This window comes from Arvicola amphibius, chromosome 15, assembly GCF_903992535.2.
Source record: "Arvicola amphibius chromosome 15, mArvAmp1.2, whole genome shotgun sequence".
NCBI lineage: Eukaryota > Metazoa > Chordata > Mammalia > Rodentia > Cricetidae > Arvicola > Arvicola amphibius.
The window spans coordinates 49,952,774-49,970,185 of NC_052061.1; the positions used below are offsets into that span (position 1 = coordinate 49,952,774).

The 17,412-nt window shown below is 46.1% G+C and overlaps 1 protein-coding gene across 1 annotated transcript in view; it reads right to left on the bottom strand.

Annotated features, from left to right (window-relative positions):
• Abcb10 (ATP binding cassette subfamily B member 10) overlaps window positions 1-2,781 on the bottom strand; it is a 36,684-nt gene extending 33,903 nt beyond the window's left edge. Inside the window, exon 1 of the mRNA XM_038312897.1 lies at window positions 2,295-2,781. Coding sequence (XP_038168825.1) covers window positions 2,295-2,712 — 418 coding nt within the window. The 5' untranslated portion in view covers window positions 2,713-2,781. The remainder of the gene's footprint in view (window positions 1-2,294) is intronic.
• Between the last annotated feature and the right edge of the window lie 14,631 nt (window positions 2,782-17,412).

Genomic DNA, 17,412 nt, shown 5'->3' on the forward strand with positions numbered 1-17,412 from the left:
GGGGAGAGAGAGGGAGAGAGAGAGAGAGAGGGGGGGGGGGGAGAGAGAGAGAGAGAACCTAACACCAATTTTTTCTCTTATTATCTGTTTTTTTGGAGCTCCTAAAGAAATAATGACAGCATGATAGCTCATGCTTATTATTATCTCAGCACTGAGGAGGCTGAGCAGGAAGACTGCTGTATACTCATGGTCGTTTGGGCTACCAAGTGGTATCTATCTCAAAAACAAGACAGAGAGACAGAACGACACAAACCTACACAACAGCTCTGCTCCTCCAGCATGTCGGAGATGTGCCAACTCTTGCTTAGCCTGATCTTATTACAAATTAACGACTTCCTTTTATTTCCACCACCACCCACAACCAGACTGGCTTTACCTCCAATGCCTTCTGACGAAAACATAAGCTATATAAAGAGGTCTTCTTCAGACATCCTGAAGACAGAATACCTTTACTGTCTACTTAGGAGCCTAAAGAGTTCCTAGCACTTGGGAAGTTGAGGCAAGAGATCTCAAGTTAGAGGCCTGCCTGGATGACAAGAGCAAGCCCCTGACTCAAAAAGCAAGTCCACTATCATGCCAGCTGCAGTAAGGTGAATTCTCAAATCATACGTTTGATGTTTCAGTAAGGCAGACCGTCTGCTCTGATGATGTAAGTTGGTAGAGTGTCTGACTTAAGGCAGACTTCACAGCATATGCTAGCAGGCAGGACAAGCGGGGAGAGGTCACAGAGATGACAGACAGGAGCAGATAGGGAAGGGCTAGGTGGCACTAGCAAGGCCTGAGTCCCCAGAACTTTGAAATCTAAAGTTTCAGAAGCAGACTAGGTTCTTGTCTCAGCTCCTCACAGTCTGGGCATGCCCAGTTGCCCAGGGTCTCCAGGCTCCTCCATGCATACCCAGCTCTGTGTCCTCCCCTCCCCCAAGAATATACTTTAAACCTGGGTTTGGTGGTTCACACCTCAATTCCAGCACTTGGGAGATGGACAAGAAGATCAGGAGTCCAAGGTCATCCTTAGCTACATAGTGAGTTTGAGGTCAGCCTGTACTACATTAAACCTGTCTCAATAAAACACAGGGGTGGGGGGTCCAGTGGCTCAGTGGTTAAGAGCACCCGCTACTCTTTGGGAGGACATGGATTCAATTCTTAGCACCCACATGGCAGCTCACAACTGTCTGTAACTCCAGTTTCAGGGGATCCAACACCTCACACGGATATACATGAAGGCAAAACACCACATAAGATAAAAACAAACAATTTGTTAAAAAAAATAATGAAACACAGGTAAAAAGGCTTACAAGCTAGCCAAGAAGAAAAGAATTTTTTCCATTAAAAACCACAACCATAATAAAATGTCTCTTCTTTATACTTAAGGGCACCACAACCTCCTAACTCCTGTAGATGGCAGATCCATGTGCCCTCGCTCCATAGACACCTTCTCCAATCCCAATCTCTCCCAAAGGAGTAATCTGTACAGCAAGGGACTGAGCAAGCAACTTAGAGTCCTGTCTGTTTCAAGAGCTGTATGACAAGGTGTCTTCCTCTTGGAACATCCTCATGCCTATCTCCATTTCATTTCTAATTCAAATTATTTTCCTGCCCACTAAGCAGGGAATCCCAGCAGGGGCAGGACTCCATGTCAGTTCCCAAGACAACCCCACAGGAGGAGGCCACAATCCACAGTCACAGAAAAAATGGAGAGTTAGAAAACCTTCAGGACTCTCTAGCTCTCAATAGGTCTTTGCTCCAGCCATTCCTCCAATGACTGCTAAAAAACACCGGTGAGTTACAGAATATTTTCATTTAGAACAGCCCATTCTGATTTCTTTTAGTTGATTCGGTTGAGTTACTGTCTGGTTTCTTTATGCTGTGGCCAATGCCTGGTCCTGGCCACTTAGGGAGGCGACAGCCAGCATGAGGTTCACAGTGCTCAGCTTAATGTGAAATATTGCTGGTCGTTTGATACTGTGTAGCCCTGGTGATATTTTTTAAAAACATTATAAACGTATAATACAAAGTAGACATGGTTTTGGCAAAACTTTTTCTTAAAGGTCTAAACTCCAGTTTATTTAGAGAATGCTCCAAAGCAGACGCTGCCAACTAGCTGATGAGGACCGATTTAAATATTCTGGTAACAGGCTCTGCTGACCTCAGACGGTGAGCGCCCGCCAGTTAAGAAGGCACCCATAGCCTTCCAACAGGTGTCGGCAGATCTGAACGCCCTTGTCGAGGCCGCGGCCGAGGCCGGGGCCAGGCCGGGGTCCCCTGCAGGCCGCTGGTTCCCCCAAGGTTCCTACCTGACAGCTTCCCGCGCTCAGGGTGCACCAGCCCCAGGAGCTTCCACACGTCTGAGCGCCGTGGAGCCGCGGGCCGCCGCCGGGAGTCATCCCCAAGGTCTCGCACACCGGTGGCTGCCGCTGGAATTCCCTGGAACCTGGCGAACAGGGGACGTGCGCCGCGGGATCCTGCCAGTACCCAGCACCTGCGGGCCGCTGAGGATGTGGCCCACCGCCCCGCGCCACCAGGCAGCCGGGAGAGGGGCGCGGGAAAGCGGAGGCCCGGGGACGGCTCATGGATTCTAGACGTCCACGCGCGTACGAGCGGGTTCCACTCAGAAGCCAGCCACGTCCTAGAGGACACTGCCGGGGCCCACGCACGCACGGCCGGGCCCCGGCGCGTAATCAGCAGCAGCGCCCTGCCAGGGGGGCTGCGCATGACGCTGCGTGTGCCCGGAGAACCACAGCCGCTGGCCCGGCCGCACGCCCGGGGACCCTCCCGGCCCGGCCCGAGCGCGGGGCGGGGACGCAGCAGCGACCCGCCCCTCCCGCCCCATCGGGCGGGCGCCCGGGCCGCGCCTTCCGCCGCGCAGGGACCACCCCTGGGCGGCGACCAGCCGGTGGCTCCAGGGCCGTGCCTTGTCTAAACTGCAGTCCGCTAGCGCCTGCGCCCGCAAGCTGCACGCGGAAGATTTTTCGCGCTCCTGAGCCCTTCGGTTGCAAACCCAGGAGCGTTGGAGCCCTTTCTCTCGCCCGCGACAGGCGGAGTGCGCACGCGCTTTGCTCAGGTCGCTTACTACAGATCAGTGCAGGGTGATAGCTAGCTGCTCACTTCTCGGGCCGGTGCGTGGCCTCCCGCTATTTTGCGGTTGTGGGGGGTGGGGGCGGGGCGACAGTGAAGTACCACACCTTGGAGTCCTGAGCAACATAGGAGGTGCCGAAGAGGCCAGGACCCCGGAGCTGCACCCCGCAGTGTCCCGGAGAGTCAAAGTGACCCATCGTGCAGTGGTCTCGAGATCCACGCGGGTGGGGAGGCCCGGGAGGAGAAGAGTTTGTGGACTCGTAGATATTTCACAAGACCAGAACGAAACGCAAGTGAAAGACACTTCCTACTGGTTAAAATGTCTGAGTTCAGCCGGCCGTAGTGGCGCTCGCCTTTATTACAGCTCTTGGTTTGAGGACAGCCTATATAGTGAGTTGCAGGACAGCTTGAGGTACATAGTGAGAAGCTGTCTTATAAAAATAATAACAAATAATAAAATTTTTAAAAATGGGTTTACAAAACAACCTCAACGTAAGTATTTTAGTTCAGTATTCAAAAAAAAAAAAAAACCAACACAGACACACAAAACATGAGACTTTCAAAAGTGGAATCTGTCTCTAAATTTGCAGGATTCTTCCTCTTTTTACCTTAATCCCAAACCTGGAAACTTCATTTATTAGAATAGAGAGTGTGTGTGTGTGGGGGGGGGAATATCATACAGCTCAGCTGATAGAGCTTCATATCAGACAGATACAGAGAAAAAGAAAAAAAAAAACACAAACCAAGCAGGCAGCGACTGGCTGGAATTTGCTTTGCTTATAATGTCTTCTGTTTTGTTTTTCCCTCTCTTAGAAAATTTCCATGTTTGGCCCAGACATATTGGGCAGGCCTTTAATCCCAGCATTCAGGAGGCAGAGGCAGGTGGATCGCTTTGAGTTCTAGGCCAGCCTGGTCTACAGAGCGAGTTCCAGGATAACTAGGACTCCACAGAAAAACACTGTCTCAAAACAAACAAAAAAAAAACAACAACAAAATATTCATGTAAGAATTTTCCCTATTGGTCTGACTTCCTGACACTTTAGCATCTGTTGTGTTTTCTCTGTCAGACAAGGGCCTCACCTACGCTTGGAAGTTACGAGGTCAAGAGGGACCAGAAGCAACATGAGGGAGGAGGTTACTCTTGCCTTGAACAAGCTGGAGAAGCGGGAAGCAGGCGTGGCCTTCTGTAAAATCCAGCCAACAGAGGTTCACATTAATTATAAACTGGCCTATTAGCTCAGGCTTATTATTAACTAGTTCTTACAACTTAAATTAACCCATAATTCTTGTCTATATTTCGCCACATGGCTCGGTACCTTTTCTCAGTAAGGCATTCTCATCTTGCTTCCTCTGCATCTGTCTGGTGACTGACTCTCTGCCTTTTCTCTTCCCAGAATTCTTAGTCTGGTCACCCAGCCTGTACTTTCTTCCTGGCTTTTGGTCAATCAGCATTTTATTAAACTAATACAAGTGACAAATCTTTATAGTGTACAAGAGCATTATTGCACAGCCATTGTCCTGCAGGCTGGTCAGAGTAACCACTTTTTAAAAATTATTATTTTTCTGCCGGGCGGTGATGGTGCACACCTTTAATCCCAGCACCTGGGGGGCAGAAGCAGGCAACTCTCTAAGTTTGAGGCCAGCCTGGTCTACAGGAGCTAGTTCCAGAACAGCCGAGATTGTTACACAGAGAAACTCTGTCTCGAAAAAACAAACAAACAAACAAACAAAAAACCCAAATTTCCATGTATGAGTATTTCACCTGTGGAAACTGGGGTTCTACATGGTGACTTGCATGCTGGGAATTGAACCCTGGTCCTTTGGAAGAGCAGCCAGTGCTCTTAGCTACTGAACCATCTCTCCAGTCACTAAACAATTTCTACAGCCTGAGATTAACTATTTTCAGCCAAATCTAAGGTTCCGCTTACTTCCTACTTCTCTTTCTCCTTTTCTAGAACATACTTGCTGTTGTGATGGCCAGAAATGGGGAACTGTCTCCAATTTCCTAGCCTGATCCTCTCAGCCAGTACTTTCTGGAGCCTGGAGTCAACAGAAAAAATAAGAGTAACTGATTAGACAGAACTAAACTCACCAAGATTTTTTGTTTGTAGAGGGTTTTTTTGGGAAGTGGGGGTGTCAAGACAGTTTTGATGTGGCCCTAGCTGGTGAAAAATTCAGTATATAAAGCAAGCTAGCCTTGAACGTCAAGTACTTCTGTCTCCAGGTTTAGGGATTACAGGTAATGCTACCTTGGAGGCTGAAACGGGAAGATTGCCATGAGTTCAAAGCCAGTCTGACTGTATAGAAAATGCCAGGCTACCTAGACTCAAAGCAAGACCCTGTCTCAAAACACAAAGGAAGAAAGGAAAGAAAGAGAGAGAGAGAGAGAGGGAGGGAGGGAGGGAGGGAGGGAGGGAGGGAGGGAGGGAAGGAAGGAGGAAGGAAGGAAGGAAGAAAGGAAGGAAGGAAGGAAGGAAGGAAGGACAGCACATGGACTGGCTCAGTAAATAAGGCGAACGCTGTTGATGAGATTGCCAGAATCCACGTAGTGGAAGGGGGAGACTGACTTCAACAGGTTGTTCTTTGACCCGTGTAGGTGTGCTAAGGCATACGTATGCCCATGCAACTGCGCGCACACACACACACACACACACACACACACACACACACACAAAATATGTAATTAAAAAGCAATTGAATGAACGAACAATTAAAAATCAAGGAAATAACCTGAAAATAATTATCCCCAAAGAAATATTACACTTGAACATACATAATTAATGAGATCTTGTGGAAGGGAGGAAGGAATGAAAGACATGGATTACCCTAGAAATTAGGACAATTTCCTTGGCTTCTATAAAATCACAAGAGATGCTCTAAAGTATGCTGGCAAGGAGAGAAGCAGGCTACTTAGAAGTGGGCGAGTTAACAGTGCAAAATTCCCAGCACTGGGGAAGCAGAGGCTAGTGGGTTTCTGTGGGCACGAGCACAGCCTGGTTTATATATACATCATGCCTGGAGATCAGACAGAGCTACACAGTGAAACCCTGACTTGAAAAAAGCAAACAGACAAAACAGTACACAATCCCCAGGAACATAGAGAAAGGTTTAGCAATGCTGGGCTCAGATGGAAGCTCAAGACCTTCCCACAAGACATAAAAGGGCTCTGGGAGGAAGTATGACTGGCCAGGAGGAGTTCTGACCCTAGGTGAACAAAACCTTAATTGGCTTAGTGGTTCACGGGTGTCAAATTCTAAAGAGATCGCTAGAGGAAACTTGAGAGCAGGTCTACCTGCTGGGGTTAGGCGGATTCAGAGGACAATAGAGCGGATATATAGGGTAGAGTGGGAGTGGAAGCCGACGGGAACTGATGATCAGACGCACAGTTTGTTCTGTGGTGTCTGAGTGGCAGGATGGCACCTGGAGACAGGGCCCACAGGGCATAGGACCCACTTCAGCAGAGACGTTTTAGGAACCGCCGCGGAGCTTCTGGTGACTCCACACCATGCTTCCTGAGAGTGTGGCATCTAGAGCCGCGTCTTTCTCAGGAAGACAGAGCAGCACAGGTCACTGCAGCGTCTCAAGAGTCCAGGAAGGGTTGAGATTTGGCCCCTTCAAATGGCTGTGCTGAAATGATAGCTTCCAGCCTAGAACCTTGTCTGGAAACTAGGAATTGCAGATGCAGCTTACCGAAGTTGAGACTCATAAAAACTGAACCCTCCCTCCTATGATAGCCCGAGTATGAAGGAGCAGTGTTCGTCATTAGTGGGTCAGCCTGCTAGGTCCTCACCCTGTGACAGCAAAGGCGGAGACAGTTATGCAGCCGCAAGCCAAGGGAAAGCAGAGAATGCCGACAAAGTCATGAGAAGCTATGAGGAGACAGGAAGGGCTCCCCCTGTGCTGCCATAAGCTAGACTTCTAGCTTCCAGAATTCTGAGACAACTACCTTCTGTTTCAAGACACTAAACCTAGCTGGGAGGTGGTAGCGCACGCCTTTAGTCCCAGCACTCGGGAGGCAGAGGCAGGCAGATCTCTGTGAGTTCGAGACCAGCCTGGTCTACAAGAGCTAGTTCCAGGACAGACTCCAAAGCCACAGAGAAACCCTGTCTCGAAAAACAAAAAGCAAAGCAAACAAACAAAGACACTAAACCTGTGGTATATCACTGTGGCAGCTGCAGCTGACTTACTTAAAAAAAAACACCATAACCTGTCATCCCAACTGCTTAAGAGGCAGAGACGGAAGGACTGCTTGAGACCACCTGGAGTCCTATAGCAAACCTTGTCTAAGAATACACATACCAAATGAGTTGTCACGGAGGCTCACACCTGTACTTCTAGAACTTGGGGGGCTGTGGCAGAACTGTCATGAATTTCAGTCCAGCCTGGGTTCCACAGTGGGACCCTGTCTCAAACATAAAAACAAAAGCCAGGCATAATGCCGCAGGTCTTTGATCCCAGCATTCCTAGCACTGATTCTGAGCTCTGTAAGTTCAAGGCCAGCCTGGTCTACAAAGTGAGTTCCAGGCCAGCCAGGTCTACACAGTGAGACTGTGTCTCAAACCAGTAGCAGCAACAAAACAATGATAAATAAAATAGTAAGACAGCGAACCTAATCCTACAGGTTTATAATATTTAGGTATAGTATTTTCTTAAGAGTCTGTGGCAAAACAAGGACATGTGCTCAACTGTGTTCATAGCAGCTTTGTTTGTCACAGCCAGAACCTGGAAACAACCTAAATGCCCTTTGACTGAAGAATGGATAAGGAAAATCTGGTACATTTACACGATGGAGTACTACACAGCAGAAAAAAAATAACGGCAGCTTGAATTTTGCAGGAAAATGGACGGAGCTAGAAAACATCATTTTGAGTGAGGTAACCCAGACACAGAAAGACAATTACCATATGTACTCACTCATAAGTGGTTTTTAAACATAAAGCAAAGAAAGCCAGCCTACAAACCACAATCCCGGAGAACTTAGACAACAACGCGGACACTAAGAGAGACTTACATAAATATAATCTACATGGGAAGTAGAAAAAGGCAAGATCTCCTGAGTAAATTGGGAGCATGGGGACCTTGAGGGAGGACTGAAGGGGGGAGGGGAGAGATAGGGAGGGGAGCAGAGAAAAATGTAGAGTTCAATAAATATCAATAAAAAATGTCTGGGGCTAAATTCACATGAAAAAAAATTATCCAGAGCTAGAAAGATGACTCAGCAGTTAAGAAGCTATCAATGGGCATGGTGGCACATGCCTCTAATCCCAGGACACTGAAGGTAGAAGGTGGATCTCCGTGAGTTTGAGGCCCTCCTGGTCCACATAGTGAGTTCTAGGTCAGACAGAGCTACACAGTTAAACCCAACCTTTTTTTTTTTTTTCTAAAGGGTATGGATGGGAATAGAGAGATGACTCACCGGTAAGAGCACCTGCTGCTCTTGCAGAGGACCCAAATTCAATCCCCAGCACCCACATTGCAGCTCACAACTGTCTGTAACTCCAGTTCGAGGGGATCTTTACACCAATGCACATAAAATAAATTTAAATAAACTATTTTTTTTAAAGAACCTATTGCTAATGAGTTCCCAGCACTCACATCAGGCAGCTCACAGCTGCCTATAGCTCTAGCTCCAGGGGAATCCAGTAACTCTGCTCTCTGATAGCACCTGTACTTATACTCACAGACAATGTGCACACATATTTAATCCTGGGATGAGTGATTGGATATTTGGAAATTCATTAATATACCATCTTAATACACTTAAGAAGAAAAGAAAAATAATGACTATCTCCATAGAATTGGGAAAAAACCCTGACGAATCAAAACTTCATTCTTATTTTTTAAAAAAAAAATATGAAAAACACACGAAAATAACACCTGATGAATACATGGTTATTTTGGTGGAGAGATGGGGGGGGGCTGTTGTGGTATGTTGAGACATGGCATCACTGTGGCCCTTTAAAAATTTTTTTGGGAATGTCTCTGCAGTTATTGTTTTTGTTACTGTTTTTGTTTTGTGACAGCATCTCCTTATATAGTCCTGGCTGTGCTGGAACGCCCCACGTAACTCAGGCTGGCCTCAGACTCCCAGTGCGTGTCCTGGGGCCCCCTCCTGGCTTTTGGCATTGCAGCTGTGCACCACTAAGCCTGTGGATTCATGTGGTGGAAGGTGTATTACTTAGTTTTCAACCAGCGTCTTAACTTCATGCGGTTCTGTTCAGATCAGAGAAGTTGGTATCTACATGACTGTTCAATGTAGTGATAGTTCATTTGTATTTTAATAAATACAAATGAATTTCATTTGTATTTTAATAAATTTAAAGCTAGTCAGCCATACAGGCGAGGCAGTGGTTGCACACACCTTTAATCCCAGCAGCCACACTAGCTAGGCATAGAGGCCAGGCAGTGGTGGTGCACACCTCTAATCCCAGCCCTACAGAGGAATGAATGTAATGGGGGTGAGATAAGAACTTGCTCTCCTTCATTCTCAAGGTTTCATAGAGGCAAAAGCTTTCTAGTGGCTTGGCTTCTCTGATCTTCAGGTTGAACCCTAATATCTGTCTCTGGGTTTTTACTATTCATGCTACAGTTCAGCATCACTTTAGAAGCTGGGTGTGGTAGCTCACAACTATAGTACCAGGACTTGTGAGGCTGAAGCCAGAGGATTGCTGTGTGTTCAACACCAGCTGGCCTATACAGTGAGTTCCAGGCTAGGCTGAGTTGCACAGAGAGCTCTTGTTTGATTAAAACAAAGAAACAAAACAGCTGGTAAGTAAAAACCAGCAAAAGAAATAAAAATCCCGACGTGGTTCTTCAGCTAAATTGTTTAAAATAGTTCTTAGGTTGTCAAAAAGTTACAAGGCATAACTGTCTCATGCAAATACGGAGTCAAAATGCCAAAGATTTATTGCTAGGCAATCAGTGAGGGGTCAACAAATGCTAACCATGAGAAAGTTCACACCGTAATTAAGGAAGTTTCTTATTTCAGAGATACAGAAAATTCAATACATTACACAGAAACCTAGTTAATTTTCAACATGGCAATACCTGATAATTTTTGAGGTTATCTTTATTCTGAACTATCATCTGCCACAGTGCCAGCTTCCCTTATCTTTCCCCCTCAGAGCTGGAAATACCCTAATCGGTTGTAAGCGGCAGAACAAGCGTAGGTTTCCTAGGGGGCCTCTAAGAGTCGTACGGGACACTGAGGCAACCTTAATGCCTGGAGCTTTTGGGGTTCCTCCTCTCCAGTCAGAAATTCCTTATACAGTGAAATCTCACCTCAAACTCAGTCTTTCCCAGCCTGGCCTTGAATTTTTGCCCCTTGCCACCTCCCCCCCCCCCCCCCCGCACCCCCACTCCTCTGCCTCTACCTTCCAAATGGTGGGATCACAGGTAGGAGTCACTATGCCCAGCTTCTTTGGGGCCATTTTTATAATTTAAATCAAAACCCTGAATGTTTCATTGGTTTTTTTCCCAACCTCAGAAGTGTCCATGTGTTGTGGAGGCTCACTGTACTAGCTGCCACTGCAGACTCTTCCTCCTCATTGTGTTGTTTTAATGACAGGGTCTTACTCTGTAGCCCTGGCTAGCCTGAGCTTCCTGTGTAGGCCTTGAACTCAAAGAGATCACTCTCCCTTTGCTTCCCTCCCTTGCTCATCATGACAGATCAGGGAATCTTTCTGGAATAAGCATTCCAACACCAGTAAGAATAGAGATGCTACACTTGACTCAAGTCAGGATAGCTCCTGAAAGAATTCCATTCTGGGTCCAGCTTGTATTTTCATTTTATACCCTAAAACAGTGGTTCTCAACCTTCCTACTGCTATAACCCTTTAATACCATTTCTCATGTTGTGGTTTTTATAATTTTTTTTAAAAAAATGTTGCAAGATCCCCGGCAGCAGTAGGCAGCAGAAATGCTGTAGGTCCCAAATGGTGATAGCGGGTCATGTGGCAGCAGACAGCGGGCCCTGGGAGCAGCCAGTCCCAGGCAGAGACAGCGGCGGGTCCCTGAGCAGTGGCTGGTCCCAGGCAAGGAGACACATGGCTGGCGGGCAGGAGACAGAGACATGGATAGACACGACATGCAGAGTGAGGTTGAATATTTATTCAGGGGGTTATGAAGGGGGAAGGGAGAAGGAGGGGAAGAGAGACAGAGAGACAGAGAGGAGAAGAGGAGAGAGGAGAGAGAGACGGGGAGGGAAGCGGAGAAGTGGGGAGAGAGGCAGAAGCGAAGCTGCCTCTCCGAGAGAGGAAGATAGAAAAGAGAGCGAGAGCGAGCTCAGGCCGGAAGCTGAAGATCAGCCTGCCTCAGCGGATGGGGGAGGGAGTGGGCGTGGCTTGTCTCTTAAAGAGACCAGGGACCAAAACCATAACATTCCCAGGTCTTCCTTATAATAAAAAGCAGGAGATGAGACACCACAGTTTGAGAGAATTGGGGCAGCGAATTCTCAAAACTGCTTCCTGCTGATTTGAGAGGAGAGAGAGAGAGGGAGAGAAAGAGAGAGAGGCCGACAGACAGAGAGATACGCGCACACCGAGAGGACAGGAAGAGGGTTCAAGACAGCGGCGAGAGGTCAGGGGTCGCTGGGAGTGGGCGTGGCTTGCCCCTTAAAGGGCCAAAAGAATAACAGTGGTGACCCCCAAACAGTAAAATTATTTCGTTGCTACTTCATTACTGTATTTTGCTGCTATTATGAATTGTAATATAAATGTGTTATGCAGGATATCTGACATGTGACCTCAACGGGGTTGTGACCCACATGTTGAGAACCACTGCTCTAAAACCACAAAGTGGGGCAGAAAAGCAAGATTTTACAGAAGCCTACACGGCAGTCAGCAGGTTGTGAAGAGCACTGACCTGTTGTTTCAGCCATTTCTCCAGATCATCCTGTTCTGGGAAGCAAGTCAAGCTTGGCAAATAGGCAGTTCAAGCCGTGGGGCAAGTAAATCGCTACATTGTTATAGATAATGGTCAGGAAGAAAGATAAACCCAGGAGATGCGATTCAGTTCTTGCTTTGAAAAGTAAAAAAAGGAAATGCTGTGGGCTAATGCTCTTGCACACTGTAAAGAGTTGTCACTTCTATTAGTTTAATAAAGCACTTATCTGTCAGTAGCCAGGCAGGAAGTATAGGCTGGGTGACCAGACTAAGAATTCTGGGAAGAGGAAAGGCAGAGAGTCAGTCACCATCCAGACAAAGAGGAAGCAAGATGAGAATGCCTCACTGAGAAAAGGTACCGAGCCACATGGCTAAACATAGACAAGAATCATGGGTTAATTTAATTTGTAAGAACTAGTTAATAATAAGCCTGAGCTAATAGACCAAACAGCTTATAATTAATATAAGCCTCTGTGTGTTTCTTTGGGACTGAATGACTGCGGGACCGGACAGGACAGAAACTTCTGTCTATACTAATTAATAAAGCAGTATCTAATAACTGATTTTTTTTGGGGTGTGGTGGCACATACCTTTAATCCCAGAACTCCAGAGACAAAGGTGGGTAGATCTGAGTTTGAGGCTAGCCTGGAATACAGAGGAAGTTCTAGGACAGTCAGGGCCATGCAGAGAAATCTTGTCTCAAGACAAACAAACAAAAAATAATTGGTCTTTTTAAAGAAAATCTTTATTCTACTTTATTTACTTTATTCTACTTGTACGTGTGGCATCACATACAAGTTATAAAAAGCTCTGCTGCAATCTTCTTAAGGCATAAACATGGTTATTAAAGAGCCCTTGTGCCATGTGGTGGTAAATGCCTGTGATTTACTGCAGAAGGATCACAAATTCAAGGACTTACAAGGGGCTGTAGATAGAGTGCTTACCTTGTAAGGATCTGAGTTCAATCCCACTACACACAACACACAACACACACACACCACACACACACACAGAAGAGAGAGAGAGAGAGAGAGAGAGAGAGAGAGAGAGGAGAGGAGGGATGAGAGAGAGAGAGAGAGAGAGAGAGAGACTCTGATTCTCTGATTAGGGATAAATTATGGCCCCCCAGGTTTTATGTTGAAATTTTAATCTCCACAATTTCCCAGAATGTGACTGTATTTGGAGATAAGGCTTTAATGAGATAATTAACATTAAACAAAGATGTTAGAGCAGGGCTTCACCAACTATAACCAGCTCTATGTAAGAGAAGATTATGACACACAGAGATGTGACATTGTCTAGGGAGGAAAGGGTATCTACAAACCAGGTTCAGGAGAAGCCAGCCCTAGACTTGTTGACTTTGGACCCATCACCTCCAGAACTGTGAGACCAGTTTCCGTGGGGAAAGCCTGGCAAGGGTGTCAGTCACCAGGCTAGGAAAGACAGTTATCTCACTGGGGAAGGCAGAGAACAGTTTATGGTGCAAAGTCAGGAAAGTATGCTCCTACATTCTAGAACAAAGGAAGGGCTAAAAAGAGATGCCCACTGGTAGTGATCTTAAAGCCAGAGATAGCTAGAGATGCTTAACACAACCCAGACAGGCTTTTGAAATGACAGCCTACATTTTGTTACTCACACGAAAGGAAACAAAAGCCTGAGAAGAGACATCAAAGCCATTTTTTGAGGGCATCAAGGGTCAGTCATTCAGACATCTGATATAACCTAAGTCCTGTTATCACATCTGATACCAGCTTATCAGATGTGTACCACAGATACATAAGCATTCAAAGATGTCTACAGTTTACTCAAGTGGAATAATGATCCAAACCTGTGTGACCAACCCCAGCCCTGCCTACACTACCTGGCACCCCTGGCTTTGTTCTTCCTGCTGTACTCCAGCCTCTTCAGAAGCTGAGTAAGAGTTTATCTAATATTTTCTTGTGGTGATAGTTTGTACTCTAACAAATAAAGCTTTGCTGAAGATCAGAGGGCAGAGCTAGCCACTAGTTAATCAACCATCTGATCTTCAGGCAAGCTTTGTTTGTTAGAGTACAAACAAGATATCATCACAGTTTCTGAATGGATTCCTGAAAAGGTTCCCTATCTGCCTTCTAGTTAGGCAGGGTCTATACAAGTGGAGAAAGCATGACAAGTATCTTTGGTATTACACACACACATTTTTTCTTTTTTGTTTTTGTTTTTCTTCTCTGTAGCCTGTCCTGGAACTCGCTTGGCACACCAGACTGGCCTGTCTGCCTCTGCCTCCCCCTGAGTGTTGGGATTAAAGGTGTATGCCACCACTAAAATGAAGTATTTCAACAGCAATGGAAAAAGTAACTAAGTCAGTGTTATGAACAGACAGTATGAATGGACTCACCATTCAGAATTCATCTTTTTTTTTTTTTGCCACTCAACACCCTAAGATACATTGGCTGTTCTTTTCTTGCTGACACCATACTGCTTTCCAGACTTGCTACAATTTGAATTCTTCAGGAAGTACTTTGGTTCTTTTTTTGTCCTTCGCTCCTTTTCCAGAGAGTAATAGCAGCTGGCGAAGGGAAACTGCAGGGAGATGGCGCCCTCTTGTGTTATGCTGCGTAGACCCTAACTGCAGCGTTAGAGGCTCTTGTGTAGCTATACTGGTGTTCTAACTTATGAATGGGTTTAGGTATTGGGAAGCCTCAGCACTGAACAGTAGTGAGCGTTACAGCTCCTGGGTCTGGAATGTCTGAGATCCCTGGCTCTAACGCCTTGACAGCTCTCTAAAACTATGGCAACTAGATTGAGTTTCTCCTCTCTGGGCTCTTCACTGCCTTCTAGGCTAGTTCTTTAATCCCAGTTCTGCTCTGTCTTTACTTCTGTCCTTTTTTCCCTTTTGGTTGAGACAGGGTCGCACAATGTAGCTTATGCTAGCCTTATACTTATGGCAATCCTCCTTGCCCTCCACACACACCTGCGTCAGCTTTCCAAGTGCTGGTACTACAGGAATGAGGTAAGATGCTCAACTAACATTTGAAGAATGGAATCTTTTGGGATCTCTATTTTTCTTAAGACCTACGTTAAAAAAAAAAAAAGATTTGTTTGTAACTTGTGTAGACAGATGTTTTGCCTGATGTATGTCCATACCACATGCATGCCCAGTGCCCAAAGAGACCACAACGATGTCAGATCCCTGGAACTGGAGTTACCATGTAGGTTGCCATGTGGGTGCTAGGAACTGGAGTTCCCATGTGGGTGCTAGGAATTAAACCTGGGTCCTCTGGAAGAGCAGCCTGAGCTCTTAACCACTGAGCCATCTCTTCAGTCTTGTGTTTTTAAACTGGTTTTGAACTTGGGGCAATCTTATGGCCTCAGCCTTTTGTGCTGCTAGACCTATAGGCTTGTACCACCATGCCCAGCTCCACCATCCTTCTTGCTCCTGGCCCTGACCACTCTCTTTAGAGCTACTCACCTCTTGTTCTGCCTTCTGTCCCAGTTGCTACTGTTCAGGAGGCAGCAACTGTCATTCTTTTGCTACTGCTGTTTCTACCTTTGCGAATGGCTAGTTTTGAAGCCCTGCCTCTTCAGCAGCTATCAATGCAACCAGCTGCCCTGCCACTTTTGTTGTTTGACACATGAAGCTCAGTTCTGCCTCTTTAGCTGTCAATGCAGCAGACAGGACAGTGAACATCAGGAGTGCTTAAGTTTACAACTTCAGGATTTTAAGTTAACGCTAATTAATGCTAATAATTAAGCATGCTTTAAGAAAGTTTAATGACGGCCCATTGCTTCAGAGTGTGGTGTGTCTTCCTGAGAGTCTACTTCTATTGACCCCTGAGAGAATGACAGCCAAGAAAAGATTATCCAAGTCCAGCTTGATAAACAGGTTTTATTGGGGTGATTTGGGCAGCTGCCACACCCAAAACTCCATCCCAGTGTAGGTGAAAATTTCTTTTTCTTTCTTTTTGGTTTGAGACAGGGTTTCTCTGTGTAGTCCTGGTTATCCTGGAACTGCGTAGACCAGGCAGGCTGGCCTCGAACTCAGAGATCTTCCTGCCTTTGCCTCCTGAGTGTTGGGATTAACAGTGTACTGTATCACGCCCAGCCAGGAGAGGACTATCATCCCTGGAGTTCTGTATACAACCTGTAGACAGATATACCACTCCTCTCCTGTAAGCTTGTTTATTGCTTATAACCTCAGAGAGGATCATGAGAAATTCTTCTTTCTTCCAAGAAGGGATGGTCCAATCTAAATGAAACAGTAAGAGGTAGGGTCCCCTACTGTGTGTTTGATGGGTGTATAGTGGCAATCCCCTTGTTTTAAATGTCCATTTCAGTAGCCTAAGGTTAGGCCATTTTTTTTTAATATTTATTTATTATGTATACAATATTCTGTCTGTGTGTATGCCTGCAGTCCAGAAGAGGGCACCAGACCCCATTACAGATGGTTATGAGCCACCATGTGGTTGCTGGGAATTGAACTCAGGACCTTTGGAAGAGCAGGCAATGCTCTTAACTTCTGAGCCATCTCTCCAGCCCGGTTAGGCCATTTTTTAAAAAATCATTTGCTCATAGAGGTCAAAAGAGGGCATAAAATCCCTTGGAATTAGAGTTAAGGTTGGCACCAAGCCAACCTAAACCAGGTCCTCTCCAAGAAGAGATGTTCGTAACCTCTGAGCTCTCTAACCCCTTCTACAAAAAGAGGGTCTAAGGCTGCCTGGTCTAGTCTTAAATTTTTGTTTTTCCCACCTCGACCTCCTATATAGTTGGGATGATATGCTTGTACTATCTGTCCTGGCCTTGAGAGGGCTTCAGCAAATTATTATCATTACTATTACTGGGAATTGAACTCAGGACCTCTGAAAGGGCAGCCAGTGCTCTTAACCCTGAGTCATCTCTACAGCCCCTTCAGTAAATTCTTAACCTAAATTAGACCTCAGTACTCTTCACAGCATCTTGTATTGCACTGACAGACTAAAAGCTACCACTTATGTTATTGTTGACAGCAGTCTCTGGGTTAGAGACAGTATTAGTTCTGCTTACCACAGCATGCCCCCTTCTAACACAAGTTCCGGTTCAAAGAGAAAGACATACCTGTAATCACCTAAATTGTCCTTCAGTGACTCAAGTAGACAAGGAATGCCTGTAACCTTTCCAGATGGGGGGGGGGGGGTAGGGTGAGGCCAGCATTAACAAGACTCGGGGTTCAAGCCTTAGTCCCATAAAACAAGGAAATCCCATAATGGGCACTTTTCCTTTGGCACACAGACACCAGAGACAGGAAAGTTGGTGTGCGCTGGTGTAGAAAATGAGCATTTCACCAAAACATGCCACTAAGGAACAGGCTCAAGTACAGACCATCCTTTTAATCCACATGTTAAAAGACCAATCTGAGAAAGTATATACTCAGTAGACATCTTAAGCAACTAAGATATTATAAACATGAGGACAAGAAATAATGATGGTATCTTAAAGC